The sequence below is a fragment of the Chironomus tepperi genome, unplaced genomic scaffold (genome assembly GCF_022539635.2).
Source record: "Chironomus tepperi strain 1889 unplaced genomic scaffold, CSIRO-AGI_Ctep_v1 contig_408, whole genome shotgun sequence".
Taxonomy (NCBI): Eukaryota; Metazoa; Arthropoda; class Insecta; order Diptera; family Chironomidae; genus Chironomus; species Chironomus tepperi.
The window spans coordinates 203,009-220,483 of NW_027226530.1; the positions used below are offsets into that span (position 1 = coordinate 203,009).

At 34.1% G+C, this 17,475-nt stretch overlaps 5 protein-coding genes across 5 annotated transcripts; all 5 read right to left on the bottom strand.

Annotated features, from left to right (window-relative positions):
• Window positions 1–379: 379 nt before the first annotated feature.
• LOC139096874 (mucin-2-like) lies at window positions 380–3,890 on the bottom strand. The gene is made up of 4 exons (XM_070648629.1): window positions 3,731–3,890; window positions 3,051–3,351; window positions 2,739–2,994; window positions 380–2,685 (listed from the first exon to the last, which is right to left on the bottom strand). Exons 1-4 carry the CDS (start codon window positions 3,773–3,775, stop codon window positions 495–497), a joined length of 2,793 nt encoding a protein of 930 aa, XP_070504730.1. The 5' UTR covers window positions 3,776–3,890; the 3' UTR covers window positions 380–494.
• A 1,125-nt stretch (window positions 3,891–5,015) lies between these two features.
• On the bottom strand, window positions 5,016–8,018 carry LOC139096837 (serine-rich adhesin for platelets-like). Its single transcript, XM_070648593.1, has 6 exons — window positions 7,893–8,018; window positions 7,419–7,574; window positions 5,753–7,354; window positions 5,456–5,693; window positions 5,345–5,395; window positions 5,016–5,284 (listed from the first exon to the last, which is right to left on the bottom strand). Exons 1-6 carry the CDS (start codon window positions 7,944–7,946, stop codon window positions 5,142–5,144), a joined length of 2,244 nt encoding a protein of 747 aa, XP_070504694.1. The 5' UTR covers window positions 7,947–8,018; the 3' UTR covers window positions 5,016–5,141.
• Window positions 8,019–8,793: 775 nt separating this feature from the next.
• On the bottom strand, window positions 8,794–9,981 carry LOC139096839 (chymotrypsin-2-like). The gene is made up of 6 exons (XM_070648594.1): window positions 9,891–9,981; window positions 9,680–9,834; window positions 9,472–9,614; window positions 9,261–9,407; window positions 9,044–9,184; window positions 8,794–8,978 (listed from the first exon to the last, which is right to left on the bottom strand). The coding sequence occupies exons 1-6, from the start codon at window positions 9,943–9,945 to the stop codon at window positions 8,843–8,845; spliced, it is 777 nt and encodes a 258-aa protein (XP_070504695.1). The 5' UTR covers window positions 9,946–9,981; the 3' UTR covers window positions 8,794–8,842.
• A 1,012-nt stretch (window positions 9,982–10,993) lies between these two features.
• LOC139096853 (putative leucine-rich repeat-containing protein DDB_G0290503) lies at window positions 10,994–13,396 on the bottom strand. The gene has a single exon (XM_070648609.1). It carries the CDS (start codon window positions 13,394–13,396, stop codon window positions 10,994–10,996), a length of 2,403 nt encoding a protein of 800 aa, XP_070504710.1.
• Window positions 13,397–13,661: 265 nt separating this feature from the next.
• On the bottom strand, window positions 13,662–17,116 carry LOC139096829 (nose resistant to fluoxetine protein 6-like). Its single transcript, XM_070648584.1, has 10 exons — window positions 16,919–17,116; window positions 16,424–16,631; window positions 16,161–16,346; window positions 15,833–15,906; window positions 15,256–15,776; window positions 14,891–15,078; window positions 14,646–14,702; window positions 14,509–14,587; window positions 13,984–14,319; window positions 13,662–13,922 (listed from the first exon to the last, which is right to left on the bottom strand). The coding sequence occupies exons 1-10, from the start codon at window positions 17,067–17,069 to the stop codon at window positions 13,797–13,799; spliced, it is 1,926 nt and encodes a 641-aa protein (XP_070504685.1). The 5' UTR covers window positions 17,070–17,116; the 3' UTR covers window positions 13,662–13,796.
• Between the last annotated feature and the right edge of the window lie 359 nt (window positions 17,117–17,475).

The following is a 17,475-nucleotide window of genomic DNA, read 5'->3' on the forward strand; positions in this document are numbered from 1 at the left end:
AGACAAATTCAAAATTTAAAGACAAATTCAAAATTTAATGGCGAATTAAAAATTTTAAGACAAATTCAAAATATTAAGACGAATTCAAAATTTTAAGGCGAATTCAAAATTTAAAGAAAAATTCAAAATTTAATGGCGAATTCACAATTTTTAAATCAAATTCAAAAATTTTATGACGAATTCAAAATTTGAGGACGAATTCAAAATTTTAAGACGAATTCAAAATTTGAGGACAAATTCAAAATTTTAGGACGAATTCAAAATTTAATGGCGAATTCACAATTTTTAAATCAAATTCAAAAATTTTAAGACGAATTCAAAATTTAAAGGCAAATTCAAAATGTTAAGACGAATTCAAAATTATAAAGCAAATTCAAAATTATTTTAGGGCAAGTTCAAAACATAATTTTTATTAATTCCTGAACTTAAGTTTAAGTTCCTTAATCGCATCAAATTTGAAGGCACAAAAAAAGTCAAAAATTTTATTAACAACATTAATATTGACACAAAGCAGACATTGTTGCTGCACAGCTATTAGCCATAAATGCCCATGCCTTCAATGGTCCAGGCTTATTAAGTCTTAAGCAATTCGATCCAGGTGTTGGAGTTCCTTGTATCATCGATGCAATTCCAGGATAGACAGCAACAGGTGCTGGATAGTAAGCATACCAGCCAGTTCCATCATAAAGACCATTCAGCCAGAAGTTTGAGTCTACTTGTCCAGCAACAAGTGAGAAGGCATTAAATGCCGTCCATTGAAGTCCATTGACCATAGCAAGCTGTATCATTCCATTTTGATTGCATTTGTCGTAAGCTTGTTGATATGTGAATGATCCATAAACTATGCATGCTGTGACTGACATACCCAAGAATGAATATGTCTTGGAGCAGATTCCTATGTTCAGCGGTGGTAGAGTCGATGTTGTTGTTGCAGTCGTTGTAGTTGTTGGTGCTAATGTTGTTGGAGGAACAGTTGTTGGTGCTAATGTTGTTGGAGGAATAGTTGTTGGGGCAGCGGTTGTTGGAGGAACAGTTGTTGGTTTTAGAGTTGTTGGAGCAGCCGTTGTTGGTGGAACCGTTGTTGGGGCAGCAGTTGTTGGAGGAACCGTTGTAGGAGGAACGGTTGTTGGTGCTAAGGTTGTAGGAGGAACAGTTGTTGGTGGAACCGTTGTTGGTGGAACTGTTGAAGGTGGAACCGTTGTTGGTGGAACCGTTGTTGGGGCAGCGGTTGTTGGTGGAACAGTTGTTGGTGGAACAGTTGTTGGTGGAACTGTTGAAGGTGGAACCGTTGTTGGTGGAACCGTTGTTGGGGCAGCGGTTGTTGGTGGAACAGTTGTTGGTGGAACCGTTGTTGGTGGAACGGTTGTTGGTGGAACAGTTGTTGGTGGAACCGTTGTTGGAGGAACAGTTGTTGGTGGAACCGTTGTTGGTGGAACCGTTGTTGGAGGAACAGTAGTTGGTGGAACCGTTGTTGGAGGAACAGTTGTAGGTGCTAAAGTAGTAGTTGTCGTGGTTGTTGGTGCTTCGGTTGTTGGAGCTAAAGTTGTTGTTGTTGTAGTTGTTGGTGCCTCAGTTGTAGTTGTTGTTGTAGGTGCCTCAGTTGTAGTTGTTGTTGTAGGTGCCTCAGTTGTAGTTGTTGTTGTAGGTGCCTCAGTTGTAGTTGTTGTTGTTGTTGTTGTTGGTGCTTCAGTTGTAGTTGTTGTTGTTGTGGATTCGGTTGTAGTTGTTGTTGTTGGGGCTTCGGTTGTAGTTGTTGTTGTTGGGGCTTCGGTTGTGGTTGTTGTTGTTGGGGCTTCGGTAGTAGTTGTTGTAGTAGTTGCTTCGGTTGTAGTTGTTGTTGTTGGTGCTTGGGTAGTAGTTGTTGTAGTAGTCGTTGTTGTTGTTGGTATGTCATTAGCAACATAATTTGCCCATGCAGCAGCTAGTTGATTGAAGAAGTTTTGCAAGTCAGTCAATGCTACTGAGCAAATTGAAAAGTCAATTGACAACATGTTTGTGATTAATCCTTGAGTCACATTAGCTGCAGATGTTGCATTAGCTACAAACGGTGGAACTCCTGCTTGAGATCCACTGTAATTTAGTATGCTCTGTAATAATGCATTGATGCTGGCTAGAAGTTGTTGTGCTAAACTTATTAAAGCTAATCGAGGATCAACTGTGGTTGTTGTAGTTGTTGTTGTTGTAGGTGCTTCCGTTGTTGTTGCTAATGTTGTTGTTGTGGTTGTTGTGGCAACATCAGAAGCCACATAAGCAGCCCAGTTAGCAATTTCTTGTGCTGCCTGTGATTGCAAGCTATTTACAGTTGCTGTGCATGTAGAAATGTCAATCAACAACATATTTGCAACTAAGTCTTGAATTAAGCTGATTAAATTTGTTATATTAGCAATAAATGGAGGACATCCTGACTGTGTACCGTTGTAGGTTTGAACTGATTGTAATAAGACACTCAGTTGACCAAGAAGTTGTTGCAATGGAATCATTAAAATAAGACGTGGATCGACGGTTGTTGTCGTTGTTGTTGGTGGCAGCGTTGTTGTTGTAGTAGTTGTTGGTGGTAATGTTGTTGTCGTTGTCGTGGTTGTTGTTGTTGGTGGCAATGTTGTAGTAGATGTTACAGTTGTTGTAGCAACCGTTGTTGTAGTTGCTAAGACTGATGTTAAATTGCAACAATTTCCAACTGTTTGACTGAAATTTGAATTTAAAATTTCCGTTAAAAAATTAAATTTTTTTAAACTCACCAATCTGTGAAATTAGAATAAAGTTGTAGTATGTTGCTGTACAGACTCTGGACGTAATTCATTTCTAGTCCATAACTCTGAGATAAAATGCCAGACTTGAGTGTTTGTGTCCAACTGACCAGAAAGTCAATGTCATTTTTAATTGGTTGTAGACAACAACTGCCTGCTGACGATGCTGTTGACATATTAAACAGCGACGTTAAGTTGCTGATAATAAAGTCAAATTGTGGCAACAACGTAAGCCTCTCATCAGGAGCTGTTAAAAAATAATTTTAAAACAAATACAACAACCAAAATAAAAAAGTGTCTCACGCAACGTTGTTGTCGTTGTTGTAGTTGTTGTTGTTACATTTCCAGCATTTTTAAGACAATCAGCATATAAGCCCTCAATTTGTGCAGTAAGGCCAGAAATAGTGGCAAGGAAAGTTGTTGTTGATGATGGACTTAGTGAACTCGTCATGAATGTTGTGCAGTAATGCAAAGCAATTTGAGTGTCTTGAATCAGTGGAAATGTGCATGTCACATTCACTGTTGATGACTGTATTTGTGGTAGAAGTGCTGTGAGCTCATCACAGTACGGAGTAAATGGATTTGTGGACTGTGCATTTGTGGTCTGTGGAATATTAAAAATTTGAATTTTAACGGTTTTTTAAAATTTTGAATTTTTTAACAGTTTTTCAAAATTTAAATTTTTTAACGGATTTTTTAAATGTGACGGCCGTTAAAAATTTTAAATTTAGAAAATCCGTTATAAATTTTAAATTTTGAAATTCCATTAAAAATTTCAAATTTTGAAAAAACGTTAAAAGTTAAATTAAATTTTTTTTTAAATTTTGAATGTTTTAAAATTTTTACGCATTTTCACGCAAATTTTCAATTTGAATTTTTAACGGTTTTTTCAAGTTCAAATGACTTTTTTTTTTAAAATGCATTTAAATTTTATTTAAAAAATCCACAATAAATGCACAAAATAAGTCCAAAAAAATGCTCACCCATCCAAAAAGGAAGACGAAAAAAATAATAAAAATTCTTCTCATGTTTCACTTAATCGTGAGACAAGTGTGACTGAAATGGAACGATCGGAACCAACTTTTTGTCAAACGAACATCATTGATACTTCGGATCACTTTTCTCCGCCTTAATTTTGAATATTTTTCAAATTTTTCTCATTGGTTCAATTTTTTTATCGCAAAAACGAAGTCGGAAAGCTTAAAAGCTTCTCAAAAAAATTGCCAACAAGTCAGGACCAACAATTGGATTCGACTGACGTGGATCTTTGGATTGAAATAAGACGCAAATTTAGAGCTGACAACATGACAGCTGGAAACAGTGAGACACTTGTCTAAATAGTCACATGCAATGCCTTGATGAATGTTTGTTCCTTTATGAGACTCTTTTAGGACAAATATTAAGGCTTTGAACTACTTTTAAGCCACGTAGTCTGCTGAGATCGACTCTATTCTTTGAAATTTTTTGATATTTTAGAATATATAGGATTTTTACTTCATTTTCAAATTGTCTAATTCAGGAATCTGTTCAGTCATCATAATGATTGATTGACATTCTCAAAATCAACTTCAGGAGATTCCTTGCATCAATCTGATCACATGTCGATCTTATATTGATTCTGAGTCAATACAAAATTATTATGATATCAGAATCTAAACTCTCTTTTTCCTATACAGCAGTGCTGTTCAAACAATTCATCTCCACTACTTTACAGGACTTTAAGTAGGGCGGCCATCTGCTGTATTAGAACAAGTTGTAATAACCAGACCTTGTGTTTAGTGAAAAACTTGATTTTCGTGGAACTAGACAAATACTGAACTATAGTTCTGTCTCTAGACAGTTACAATGTAATGACATATTAGGAACAAGAGATATTTTTGGAGCATTTCTTTTGATTTATGTAATTTAAGGGTAATGACAATGACTGTAATGAACTTTCTGCTGCAGTCTCGCGTCGAAATGCAATATCATAGAATGACTATAATCATGCCTCGCTATTCCACTCGCTATTCGTTGAAATTTAAAGAAAATTCATTATTAAAGCTGAAGTTGAATTAAGAAAAATCCGAGTCGCATCCAAGTTCCTATCTTCAAAGGGACACGTTCAGTTTCAACAGTCAAGTTTCGTTTTAAAAGTTAAGTTGAATTCCCAGGATTTGTTCAATTCTACAGGATAAATTCAATTTGAAAGGACAAATTCAGTTTCAAAAGATAAGTTCAGTTTTAAAGGATAAGTTCAGTTTCAGTTTACAATAATTCAATCATATCTTAAGTTTGCTGTCACCACAACACAGTTTTTATTGATTCAAATATTTTTAAAGAATGTTTTATCAAAAATAATAAAAAATAAACATTTCAAAAAAGAAAAATTTTCCTTTAAAAATGCTTCAGAATTTATTTGCAGCAACCACGTCCACCAAGGCCAGTATTCAATGATGTTCCAGATGGACAACTTCCAGACGAGGAAATGTATGGATATGTGCATGTAGCTAAGCCAAGTAAGCAAGCCGTGTTCATTGATAAATTACATGTTGGATCTGTAAAAAATAAAAGTAGCAAAAATTGAGTCAATTTTGGATTTTAAGCCTTAATCTTACATGTAAATGGTGAATTGGCTGCTTTAGTTGTTGTAGTTGGAGCTACTGTGGCTGTAAATAAAATAAAATCACATCAATAAATTAATAAATTCAATTTTTTAATCCTCATACTAGTAGTTGTTGTTGTAGTAGTAGTTGTTGTTGTTTCAGCAGGAACTGATCCAGGACTTGTGCAATTTTGATATGCAGCATTAAACATCTCTAAAATTGCTTGAGCTTGAGTAAGACTGTCGGCAATACAAGTGGCTTCGGCACTTTGTACAGAAGTGGTGTTGGAACTTGCAGCTGTCATTGTGGCATTAGCTGTGGCATTGAATGTAGCCAAGAATGCTAAGAGACTACTTTGAGCCTGAAAATAAGTTAAACTTGATTAATTTTTGGAAAGAATTTAAAGATTTTCATTCAAACCTGAGTTTGGCAAGCGACAAATGCTGGAATTCCAGACGTAATACCCATTCTGTAAAAGACCCACTTGATGTACATCCACAACCAACTGTTGGCAAATGATCGTGTACATTTATCAGATAATGATGCAAAGTTATTGTACTGTTGAGCCATTGCAACAATGTTGATGGTAACATTAGCATAAACTGATGATTGTGCTGTATCTGACTGATTACCGCATGCAATAATTTGTTCGTTAATTTGAGAAATCATTGTCAATGCCATATCACCATATTGTGTGCAGTTAGGATATGTAGCAGTATTATTGATGACCATAGCAGTAAAGTTGGCAAACATGTCAGTTACGTTACTTGTGGCTGTATAGATGGCTGAATCGGTACTATTTCCAGTTGAGTTGGATGCAGCATCGGTTGAATTTAATGCGGAATCAGATTGATAGGCGATACTGTCACTAAGATTTGCCATTAAAGCTGCATAAGCATTAAGTGATGCCATAACTGGTGGAATGTAGACATATTTAATATTCTTGAAGAATCTCTTAACTCCAGACTTGGCTCCAGCTGCGAATTTCTTTGCACGACTACGGACACGCTTCTTCATCGAGTTCTTCATTCTGTTACCAATTGCACGACGGCATTTAGCACGTAATTTCTCCAATCGTCCTTTACGTTTCAATTTTCTTGATCCAGATGCAGCACATGCTGTTGCATTTGTAGTACCACATGAACCAATGTCCTGAACGCCATGCTTTCTAGCATTCATCGCCAAACATGGTGCACAAGTTGCTTCTTGAAGAAGTAACATTTCTAGATCTTTAAGAGCAGCTGTAAGGTTGGCAGCAATATCAATAGATCCAGCAATTGTGGATGAGTTTGTAGAAGATGTTGTGTTTGATGAGGATGTACAATTTGTTGTGGAAGTCGAATTTGTTGTTGAAGTCGAATTGGTAGTTGAAGTTGAATTTGAAGCTGTTGTCGTGTTTGAACCGGCAGTTGAGTTACTAGTACTATTAGCCATAGCTTGAAGTGCTGCTAATATTGCTTGCCATTCAGCAACAAGTGGAGCAACACTAGTTGTATTTGGACATCCACAATCGGTTGAAACTGCTCCTTGTAAATCTTCAAATTGTTGACCAGTCATGTTGATAAAGTTGATTGTTACATTGACATAAGAAATTGCTGCTTTAACTTGCACAGATTGAGAAACATTGGAACCTGAAGTATTGGATGGAAGTGCAGGAATACCCATATCTGGATATGGTGGTGCTGAAACTGATTGTCCATAGAAAAGTGCCAAAATTGAGACCATCAAGTATGCAATTCCAACGGAACTGTCTTGATATACCATTCCTGTGGTATCAATCAAACTGATGGAACTGGGTGTAGATCCAGAAGAACATGTTGAATTTGATGATGTGGTATTAGAGGCAGTTGTAGTTGAGTTGGTGGATGTAGTATTAGTAGCAGTTGTAGAGTTAGTCGTAGATGTATTTGATGGTGCTACAGGATCTGTTCCACATTGAATTGCTTGCATATTTGCGGATATAATAGCAACCAAGTTGAATGATGCTGCAATGATGGCTGAGAAGCGGCCACCACCAACAATCTAGAATTGTTCAAATCATTAAAAATTTAAATCCTTAAAAAAGTAAGGCATTAAAAATACTCACCGATGCAAATGCTGGAGCAGTGGAGTTGACCGTTGATGCAGTCAAACTTGTGAATGATGAGACATCAAAGACAACTGACAAGAGGATTTCAAACAACGAGAATAAGAGCGAGATGACGAAGGCAACAAAGTTAGCGATCGGACCTCCTTCAGCGACCTAAAAATAGATTTAGATTTCTTTAGATTCAGGAGATCAGAATTAACAAGACATCGGGAGTCGGGAGTCACTGGACAGTACGACTCGAAAGGAATCCGACCCTACGAGAGTCTGAACTCCAATTTCTTCCGATTCGACTCCAAAATAGAGTCCTGGAAACTATGATGTGGACTTTTTATGTTCAAAACTACAGTCCAGGATCATCTCGTTCACATAGACATCTAGATACAGAATCTATCCAAACTAGATACAATTCTGACCTTGATATCATTGTAGTCAAGTTCAATTTCCAAAATTTAATCCTAGATACTAACTTACCTGTGCGAAAAAGATCGCAACTAAGGCACAAACTAAGATCACTTTAATATTCATATTTTCTCACTATTCGATAAATTAAATCGATATGACATGGACCAAATAATTTCCTTTCTTTTTATTGTGAAATTTCCGTCAATTTTCGGCTCTCCTTCCACTTTCACTTTGTTTTTGGTATCGTGAAATTATTTTAATTGGACGAAAATAAAGTAAAAATTTATCAGTGGATGGGGTGTGGTTTAGAAAAGCTTTTGGAGGTTCAAGTATGTCTAGAGAGCTTTTACCGAGCTTTTTAAAGTTAATGTAAGAAATATCTGAATTTATGGAATTTACAATTGGACATCCAAGCTGGACAAATGCTGAAAAATCTACAAATTTTCATAAAAAATACAGAAAATTGTAAATTAAAGGCTTGAAAATTAATTTTATCATATTTTAACTGTTGATCTACTACCCTTCAGGCTGAGTTAATTAGATAGGCTTTTAAACTATCATTTCAAATACATATCCCAACACAGAGCTCAGTCGGAAGCGGTGCATTTAATGGTGACTGAACCCTATTATCGATATGACATTCACATGGCATTTGGTCAGCTTCGTAGTAAGATTTTGGCTTTCCCAATTAGCCAATTATTGATAACAAATCTTATCAAAATAACTTCAACTTAAGTACGAAAAAATTTCTATTTTTGAAGCATTCCACCTCGTTTATCAGGCATTGAGATACGGCAGAATACAAAAGATAGGAATTTGTTTAGCAAAACATATGTGAAATGTTTGGAATATTAGATAAATAAGCTTAGTTTATATTTTGTATGGGAAAATATTTCATGGTCGCGTAACAAGCCTTGGAATGAATTTTGTGTCTTGTCATCCAAATCTAAAATATTCTCAAAAACTCAAATTTCTCAAAAAATCACAAAATTTTCATAATTTTTATTCAGAAAACATGTTTAACCAACAGCATTTTCATTAATCCAACTGTGCCAGTGTGAAACACGGTCGAATCCATCAGGGAATCCACGTGCGCATGGAATGTTCCATGATACAATACCAATGACTGATCCAGCAGCTGTCAATGGGCCACCACTAGAATATTTTTAAAATTAATTAAATTTTTGACCTTTTTTTCAATTATTTGACAATTTTCATACCTGTCTCCTTGGCAAATTCCTTGTCCAGCTTGTGTGAATGTGCAGATCTTGCTGTCAATAACGAATCTTTCGTTGGCTGTTCCCATACGGACGCGACAATCGGCATTTGTGATTGTTTGCTTGGCAATCCATTGAAGGTTGCTGGAATTGGAATTAAATTGGTTATAAATAGGTGTAAAGGAGGCTACGAATGTGAATTAAGCTGGTTTACACTTACTTTGGTGCTGCTCCACCATTGACTGTAGTACCACCCCATCCGCTGACAATAGCTGTTACTCCACCGCCAATAAATTCACTACCAACACGGATTGGTTGAACATTTTGTGTCCAAACAAATGGAACTGTTACACGAACGACGCAGACACTGGATATTTATAAAATATAATATTAAAATTGACAATTTTTGGTGCTCAACGTGTTCATCTTACTCTTGGGCAATCAATGCACTGTCGTAATTTGGATGATTGACAATTCTGCTAACTTCACGTTGAACTGGAGCAGCTCCACCATTCAATAAGACTGTTCCGGTGACGATACGGGTATTTGCAGGTGTTCTGTTGATTGTGCAATGCTGTGGAGATTAAATTAAAGGATTTACTTAAAAACAAATATGATTTTGTAGGAAAAATAACTTACAGCTGCTGAAAGTGTCCAATGTTCGCTAATAATGGAACCACCGCAGAAATGTCCCAAAGCTGGGAAGCTACGAAGGGAAATTTGGTATGGGAATTGACCATCGACAGCTGGTGCACCTCCGACAATTCGGCTTTGGAAGTCCGAATCTCTGATGGCTGAAAATAATATTATTTTTGAGTGGATAGTTCCTTATGTAAATAATTATCCTTACTTCCGGCAAAAGCCACAGCAACCAATGTACAAATAATCAGCACTTGACGCAACATTTTAGCGCAAACTAAAAGTATTTTTACAGATTTCTTGTTTATTTATACATGAAGGGTCTTGGTAAGCTTATCAAATCTTAAAAGTCGATAAGTTAAGACGGGTTTAACCATTTAGATACTATAAAGTTGTTGATAAGATTGTGAAGTAAAGACTTTGATTCGTAGTAGTATTAAATTGAAGATTGAGGAAGAAAATTAATTAAGAAATATTTTTGTAGTAAATTTATGTTGGATGGATTGGTAAAATGAGTAGGATGACCAGAGTTGGGAGATCTTCGGGCTGGTACGGATTCTAAATGTCCAAAAAACACTTCAATGCATTTTTTTGAACGCCTTTATGGAAGCTCCTCCATGTTGAAGTCCTGCCAACTCTGAAGATTACTATCTAATTTACTTGAATATTTTAAAAATCTATGTTTGTAAAATAGTGACCTTGACATTAAGGGACCTTGTCATAAAGATGGGAAGAGCAGTCCATAAGTGTTATGTAATTCCCAAAGTTCCTTTTTCCACTAAACTAATATCCTGTCAGTTTTGATAATTTTATTATCATTATCTGAACTCGAAATTAATTCAGATTTAATATGGCATAGTCAACGTGAAGATGACTAGTTGATAAGATGACTTGATAAGACTCATAATACTACTTGTAACCGGCATATACTTAACAATCAAAAAATGATCTAATATTGCAAACATATCACATCTATAGAGTCAATATTGTATATATTTGCGTTAATTAATTCGTCCTTCTCATAGTAATAATATCCAAAATAACAACTGAGTTAAAGTAAATCATCTGCAGAATGTTGTCTCAGTTGAAAATATTCATGAACGTTCAAGTCTCTGAAAGAAAAGCCGCAAAAATTCAATATGTGCTAAATATTTTAAAACAATTTTATTTAGTAAAGAAATTCAATTTTTATTCAATTTACGTCACAACAATTGTACAAATAGAAATTTTTTCAAATTAATCTAATTCCTAACACGAAATATTGTCTAAGTCTGAAGGAATTTTGTTCCTTTTGATTCCAATTTATTCATTTTCTCAGTTCTCAATGTTGTCTAAACATTTTATCAGCTTTGGAATCATTTCGGCTTCAAAATTTTTCTCAATGAATTTTTTTGTGATTTCGTTGATATTTGGGACTGTGGATGTGCTGGTTATCTTTTTTGTAGGAATTTTAGGCAGCTTTAGTTCCTCACTGTCAACTCTTAATTCCAAATTGTTGATGACTTTCTTTAAATCAAGCAACTTTTGCTTCCATTCGTTCCTTTTGACTTCATAAAGTTTACATGCAAATTCATGCGATTCTTCCCAACATTTGCCCATGACTGCAAGCTCATTTGTGCGCAATTTTAGTACCTTTTGTAGTTCCTCAATTGTTAAAAGCTGACTTTTAAGTTTTGAATTATTTGAATTCAATTTTTTATCAAGTTTTACAATTATTTCATCCTTTTTGGTCATAACTTCTTTAAATTTTTCCACTTCCAATGATTTCATCTTCAATTCTGTTTTAACTTTTGCAACTTCATTTAAAACTTCCGATTGAATTTTAACAATTTTTAACAAATTTTCACGTTTTTGTACTTCCGAGAATTTTTTCATTGCAATTTTTGTAATTTTTTCAATTTGTTTGTCTTTAATTTTTTCACATTTCTCAAGTTGGTCGATTTTGAGATCTTTAAGTTGGTTCTGGAGTCTGAGATCTTGAATTTCTTTTCTGAGTTCAGCAATTACTGAATATTCTGATAATATTTGTGGATTTAATTGTGTTGTTTCTGATGGATTTACTGTAAATTTATCTTGATTTGTCGATAAATTTGGCAAATTATTTGAAAAGCTTGATTTGCTTAGGTTCCAACTTTGAGAATTGATTGCAACATCCTCTGATGGACAAGGTGAAATTTCTTCAATATCTCTCAAACTTCGTTCAATTGTTTGATTTAAACTCATTATTTTCATGGTATTTTCAGCATATGAAGCTAGATTTCTGAGCTTATATTCTGAATCTTTAATCCTTTCTTCAATTTTGTAAGATCCTGAGATTGTTGATTCTTTATCTTCACAACAGGTCACTAGACGTTCATTAAGTTTCAACTGTTGTTCACTTATTGATAATTCTGCACTCAAAATTGATAAATCCTTGAAATTCTCATAATTTGCGTCATTAAAATGATTATTTTGACTGTACTCTTGAATTGACCTTGCAAATTTGCTGGCGTATAAACTTGTGTGATTTATTGAATTTTGATGAATTGAAGATAATTGGAGCTGATGATCATGTACTTGGCAATTTTTTGATATTTCTTCTTGATTGACTTCCTCAATATTCTCTTTTTGATTCACATTTTCATCCAAAATTTTAAAGCTTTCACAATTTAACATTTTTGGATTAATCTCAATTTTGTGGTTTAAATTGTTATTTCTGGAATGTTCATCTTCAGAATCATCCGCCTCAATTCTACCACAGTCCAAAATATTATCAATATTTTCTGTACTTTTTGACATCCAAGAAACTGATTCCTGAAAAACTTCCCTCAAATCTGAAGACTTTTCCTCATCAATTCTTTGGTCAACGGATTTCGATCGAATTCGTCGATATTTTGGCATATCTGACAATTTTTTGACTCGCATGGCTGAATGTTGGCTTTTTTCTACTTGATAAACTGCTGAACGATTCTTCCAAGCTTTTGTGATTAACTTTCTTGATGGAAATTTAACCGAATGTTTGGATTTTTTATTTGTGACTTTATTTGATGAACACAAATTTCCGACTGTTGAAACTTCAGGATTTAAGGCTGTATAATTCTCTGAGATTTGAAGATTTTCATTACCTGATTTTGAGATTGTTGATGTTTTGCGTATGTTTGTAGTTTTTTGTCCCCACATACTTTTTATATTGTTTATTTCAATTCTCACCCTTTTCATACCTGACATCTTGTTTTTGTTATTTTTTATCTGCTTACTCAAATTTACATCACCGGAAATTTCCTCAATTTTATCAAATTCTTGGACTTTTGTGGATAACTTTTTAGTTTTTGTTCCATTTTCTTCAATAATTTGAGGATATTTTTGAACTTCATTGGCAATATTTGAGTGGTTGGTCTGGTTCAACTCTAAATTTACAGACATTCGCACTTTTTGATCTAATTTAACAATTTTTGAGTTTTCACATCGATCAAGTTTTCTCTGTACTTGCTTATCTCCATCTACAAGTTTTCGTTTATTAGTTGCAAATTTCGATGTCTGTAGACATTTGTCTTGATTACTGTTGTTTCCATTTACATCTTGGAAATGCAATGATTCTGAAACTTGTTGTTCAAAAGCTTGATTGTTTGAATATGCTCCAACTCTATCCATAATCCCTTTTCTTTTATTTTGTTGATCACCGCTGTCTATTTTCTTATATTTTATTTGATTTGTGAAGCTTTTCTTAATGAAATTCATTTTGATGGTTTTTAAAATTTCAAGTTGAAATAGATTGAATGTTCAAAGTTTAATTCGATTTGATAAATAATAATAATTTTAATAAATCAATACATTTTATAAGACATTTTGGTACCTGAAATCTCAGTGTATTAAATAAAAGTTTATTGTTTTGATAAAAATCCTGTATTATTGTTATCCCTGTACCTGATTTTTCAATATCATTTTCTAAAATCTATCAAAAATCTGAATTTAAAAAAAGCAGCATAAGATATAATACATGAAAAATTGGAAAACAAATTAAATTTATTGACAAATTTATTCAAGTTCTGCCTAAACACAAGTAATTAAATTTCTGCAAAAATCAAAATAACTTTTATCTAAAATAGCTCTGTACATCCTTCTTAAATAATAAACTTTATCAACTTTGATTTGACTTTCGTTTTGAGAAATAATTTTCTATGTTTGCGAAAGGAGCTTCGAATGTTAAATACAAAACTGCACTTAGAATTAAGACTACAAGTATGTCTCCAGAGTAGGCATGCAACTGAAATGAAAAATTGAATTTTAGCTAGATTTACACCAAATTTTCAATTTAAAATACTCACAAATGTGATTTCATCAAAATGAATTGGCTGATTTTGTCCAAAAATCACAATTGTTTGATAAATTGGATGAATTAAGTAAGCACTTAAACCCATTCTAGAAATCGGCTGCCAATGAGGCCACGACAGGAACCATCTGATTATTCCACCAGTTCCATTTTCACATCCAAATATTATCCAAGCTACTCCACATGCAAATGCATTTCTAAAAGTTGCAAGATAAAATGCATTTTGAAAAACTGTTGTTGTGTTGTTGTTCATCTGCATGAATGGATAGAAGCCAAGGATGACTGCAAAGATTGTTGATAAGGCGACAATCCACATGATTGTGAAGAAAATCTGAGGAAAAATATGTTTTTGTCAACTTTTGATGTTTCTAGGAATTTGAATCGCATAAATTGGTTAGTATCACAAATCCAGGCTGAGCAAAGCGTGACTCTGACCTGGTGACACCATACTAAAATCACATTGACTTGGGGCCGGAATTCGGACCGATTACCATGTATTTGAACTATCATCAAAACTCACCTTAGGTAACTTATATTTTTCAATTCGATTTCTATAGATTAGGTATCCAGTAGTCATTCCAATGAACCAAGGTCCCATTCTAAAAGTCAAAAGCAAAATTATTTTACGACCATTAAATAATATTTTACTAATTTTACCTAGCATGAGTTGGGAAATAAATAAATCGATGGAAAATCTCACTCGTTTCTGGTGTCCTGTTGAATAATTGATAAATTGATAAAATGTTAGAAATTGCCTAAAATTTATAATAGAAAATTGAATAGCTAAGCAAGATGACTAATCGATCTAAAATCTGGCTTGCCTCAAAGTTGGTGAAGGATTCGATTTAAATTCGAACTGTGTTATGCAGGCAAGGTCGATTCAGGAATCAAGAAATACTCACAATTTTAAGTAAAATACCGGCACTTCATAAAAGAATGCCATCAGAAAAATGTACACAACTGTTATTACTGCTATAAGTGGTAGCATCCAGAGCAATTTTCTGCCTAGTTTCCATATTCCAAAGATGAACAGTGGTGATACTAAGAAAAGTTGAAAATCAGCTGACAAGTACCAAGAGTGGCCAATGCACTAAGAACATAAATAATGATTAATCAAACTTGATTTTCATGTCAACAAGCCCGGAAAGCACATGATTAAGAAATGGACGATAATCCAGCTATAGCTAGAGTCACGTAGATGAATTTTTTACGATTTCTATGTTGAATGTTTCCGGGAAAGCAGCTTAAAGCTAGAAAATCTGCCTACCATTTTAGTAAAGTCCAAATAATTTTGTATATGTAGCAGTGCAGCCCACCAATTAGTTTGACAATTTCTAGCATTTCCTTCCCAATCAAAACTAGGTCCTGATACGACAAACTTCAATAAAGTGACTTGAAATAAAATTATTATAGCCAATAATGGAGTATATCTTATATATCTTCTCAAGTACATCCTCCATATTGATGCCCGTTTCTTCTCCAAATCCCTAATAAATGACAAAACAACCAGCAATCCACCCATGACAAAAAATGTGTCAACAGCTAAATGATCAGTTTGGAAAATCACAGTTCTAATATTTTCAAGCCAATTGTTGACTTCATTTGCATTTGTGAGAGCAAAGATAAGATGAAAGAATCGACGATGTCCCATGACAACCCATAAGACTGACAAAGCTCGAACTCCATGCATGCTGTTGATTGAGGATGGCGATTTATCTTTTTGTACTTCAAAGAGTTCGTAGCCATTTTTGTAGAATGAGAATGATGAAAGGAGCTTGCTTGGTGACTCTAAAAATTGAAATAATCTCAATATCAGGTAAATAAAATTTATAATCATAGCTTACTTGAGTTCTTGGAAGCATATATCTCATAGATTGTACTTGCAGCCACAACAATTAAAAAAAATGAAAGCAAAACTCTGAAAAAACAAACAAAATTAATTGATAAGCCCGAGCAGCACAAATTATGAGTTGGCATGTCAGGATAACTTTGCATCTAACTGTATGGGATGACGCAACGTTACCCCAGCAAACAAGCTGTGCTTTTCGGGAAAGCACAATAAATAAGGGATTTTCTTATCGAATTCCGTCAATGAAAACAAATCTTGTTTCCATATCGCGTGTTTCCAAAAATGAAAATAAATATATCTTATCATAAAAAGTTTAGACTCACATAGCGAACACATCCAGCCCATTGAAACTATATCTATCTTTTATATCACAACTTGCACCTGTTGCGATCAAGTCAGCACTTATCAAGAAATTGTTGGCAAAATCAACAGCTTTAGATGGTGAGCATGTCGCTGGGATGCAGATTCCACTACGGAGACCTACATTGAGTGACCTGACGTAAAGTCCACTGGAAGATATCAAAAAAATTTAAAAAGTACTTTAAATTTAAAAATATTTCAATGTCAAGCTTTAAAAAAAACTTACACTTCTCGCCAATCAAAATTCTCATTCCAATCTGTGTCATTTCTAGTTTCTGTTGAACGATGATTGATTAAGCAATATTGTCCTTGAATGTGTCCCACGTTTTCATTCCTTGTGTCATGTAAAAATCGAATGCATTCATCATAATGACCAAAATTTGCAGTATTACCGGCGGTCAATCCCGATTGAATTTTTGCCCAGTAGTCAAACACTGCAAAATATTTAAATTTAAAATTTAGAAAATTTTGCCATTTTGTCGTCTATACGCCAAACATAGCGGTTCAGACAAATAAACACAACGGCTTGAATAAACCCCCAATAGCATAAATCAGTTGATCGATCAAAAATTCACCACCAATATCGAATCCGGCAACAAGTCAGAATCAAATTTTGAATCAATGAACCGACTTGAGCTATTCGGATTAACATTTCAAGAGGCTCAGACACTGACAAAATAATCCACAATTCTTTAAATCCCTAAATACACATATAAATTACTTCTCACTGCCCATTCCTCTCTTGGAGTCGCCAAAGATTCACTAAACAAAGCCAACTGTCGATCACACAACTCATCATTATATCTTGAAATCATCTCAGTTTGCCATGAAAATTCAACAAGCAAAAGTAAAAATATCAATAATTTCCACATGATTGTTTATTATTTAAGTCAACCAAAACACAATAATTCGAGTTGAAACTTCCCGAACAACTGAAATTGAAAATCCTAAGAACATCTTATTTGGGAAGTGAAAATTGATAAGAATTCTTATCGATTAAAAATAGTATTGAGTTATCAATTAATTCTGAGGATTAGATGATTACGAATTGATTAAGGGTTCATTCATGTATGGTGTGCAATATCATTAGATGATAAAGATATACAGATTTTTTCATGCTGTATTAGTGAGAAATAATAATGAATGATCTCTTTGAAGGATATTAAAATGAGTAAGATATGATGAATTTTAGGTAAAATGTCCTGATATTCATAAATTAAGCTATTCATAAATGCTGAGCTATAATGAATCTAGGGTTTACAATAGTAATTTGTATGA

Bases quoted from the DNA above. Each gene is read 5' to 3' on its own strand.
- LOC139096839 (XM_070648594.1), bottom strand. From the start codon at position 9,945: ATGTTGCGTCAAGTGCTGATTATTTGTACATTGGTTGCTGTGGCTTTT. The intron at 9,185-9,260 runs GTAAGTGTAAAC...TTCCAATTCCAG, and splicing joins AATGGTGGAGCAGCACCAAA to CAACCTTCAATGGATTGCCA. The intron at 8,979-9,043 runs GTATGAAAATTG...AAAATATTCTAG, and splicing joins GGAATTTGCCAAGGAGACAG to TGGTGGCCCATTGACAGCTG.
- LOC139096874 (XM_070648629.1), bottom strand. From the start codon at position 3,775: ATGAGAAGAATTTTTATTATTTTTTTCGTCTTCCTTTTTGGATGG. The intron at 3,352-3,730 runs GTGAGCATTTTT...AATATTCCACAG, and splicing joins TCGTCTTCCTTTTTGGATGG to ACCACAAATGCACAGTCCAC. The intron at 2,686-2,738 runs GTGAGTTTAAAA...TTCAAATTTCAG, and splicing joins TATTCTAATTTCACAGATTG to TCAAACAGTTGGAAATTGTT.
- LOC139096853 (XM_070648609.1), bottom strand. From the start codon at position 13,396: ATGAATTTCATTAAGAAAAGCTTCACAAATCAAATAAAATATAAGAAA.
- LOC139096829 (XM_070648584.1), bottom strand. From the start codon at position 17,069: ATGTGGAAATTATTGATATTTTTACTTTTGCTTGTTGAATTTTCATGG. The intron at 14,703-14,890 runs GTGAGTATTTCT...ATTATTCAACAG, and splicing joins CCGGTATTTTACTTAAAATT to GACACCAGAAACGAGTGAGA. The intron at 14,588-14,645 runs GTAAAATTAGTA...TTTGACTTTTAG, and splicing joins TATTTCCCAACTCATGCTAG to AATGGGACCTTGGTTCATTG.
- LOC139096837 (XM_070648593.1), bottom strand. From the start codon at position 7,946: ATGAATATTAAAGTGATCTTAGTTTGTGCCTTAGTTGCGATCTTTTTC. The intron at 5,694-5,752 runs GTTTGAATGAAA...ACTTATTTTCAG, and splicing joins TTGTCGCTTGCCAAACTCAG to GCTCAAAGTAGTCTCTTAGC. The intron at 5,396-5,455 runs GTATGAGGATTA...TTTTATTTACAG, and splicing joins TACTACAACAACAACTACTA to CCACAGTAGCTCCAACTACA.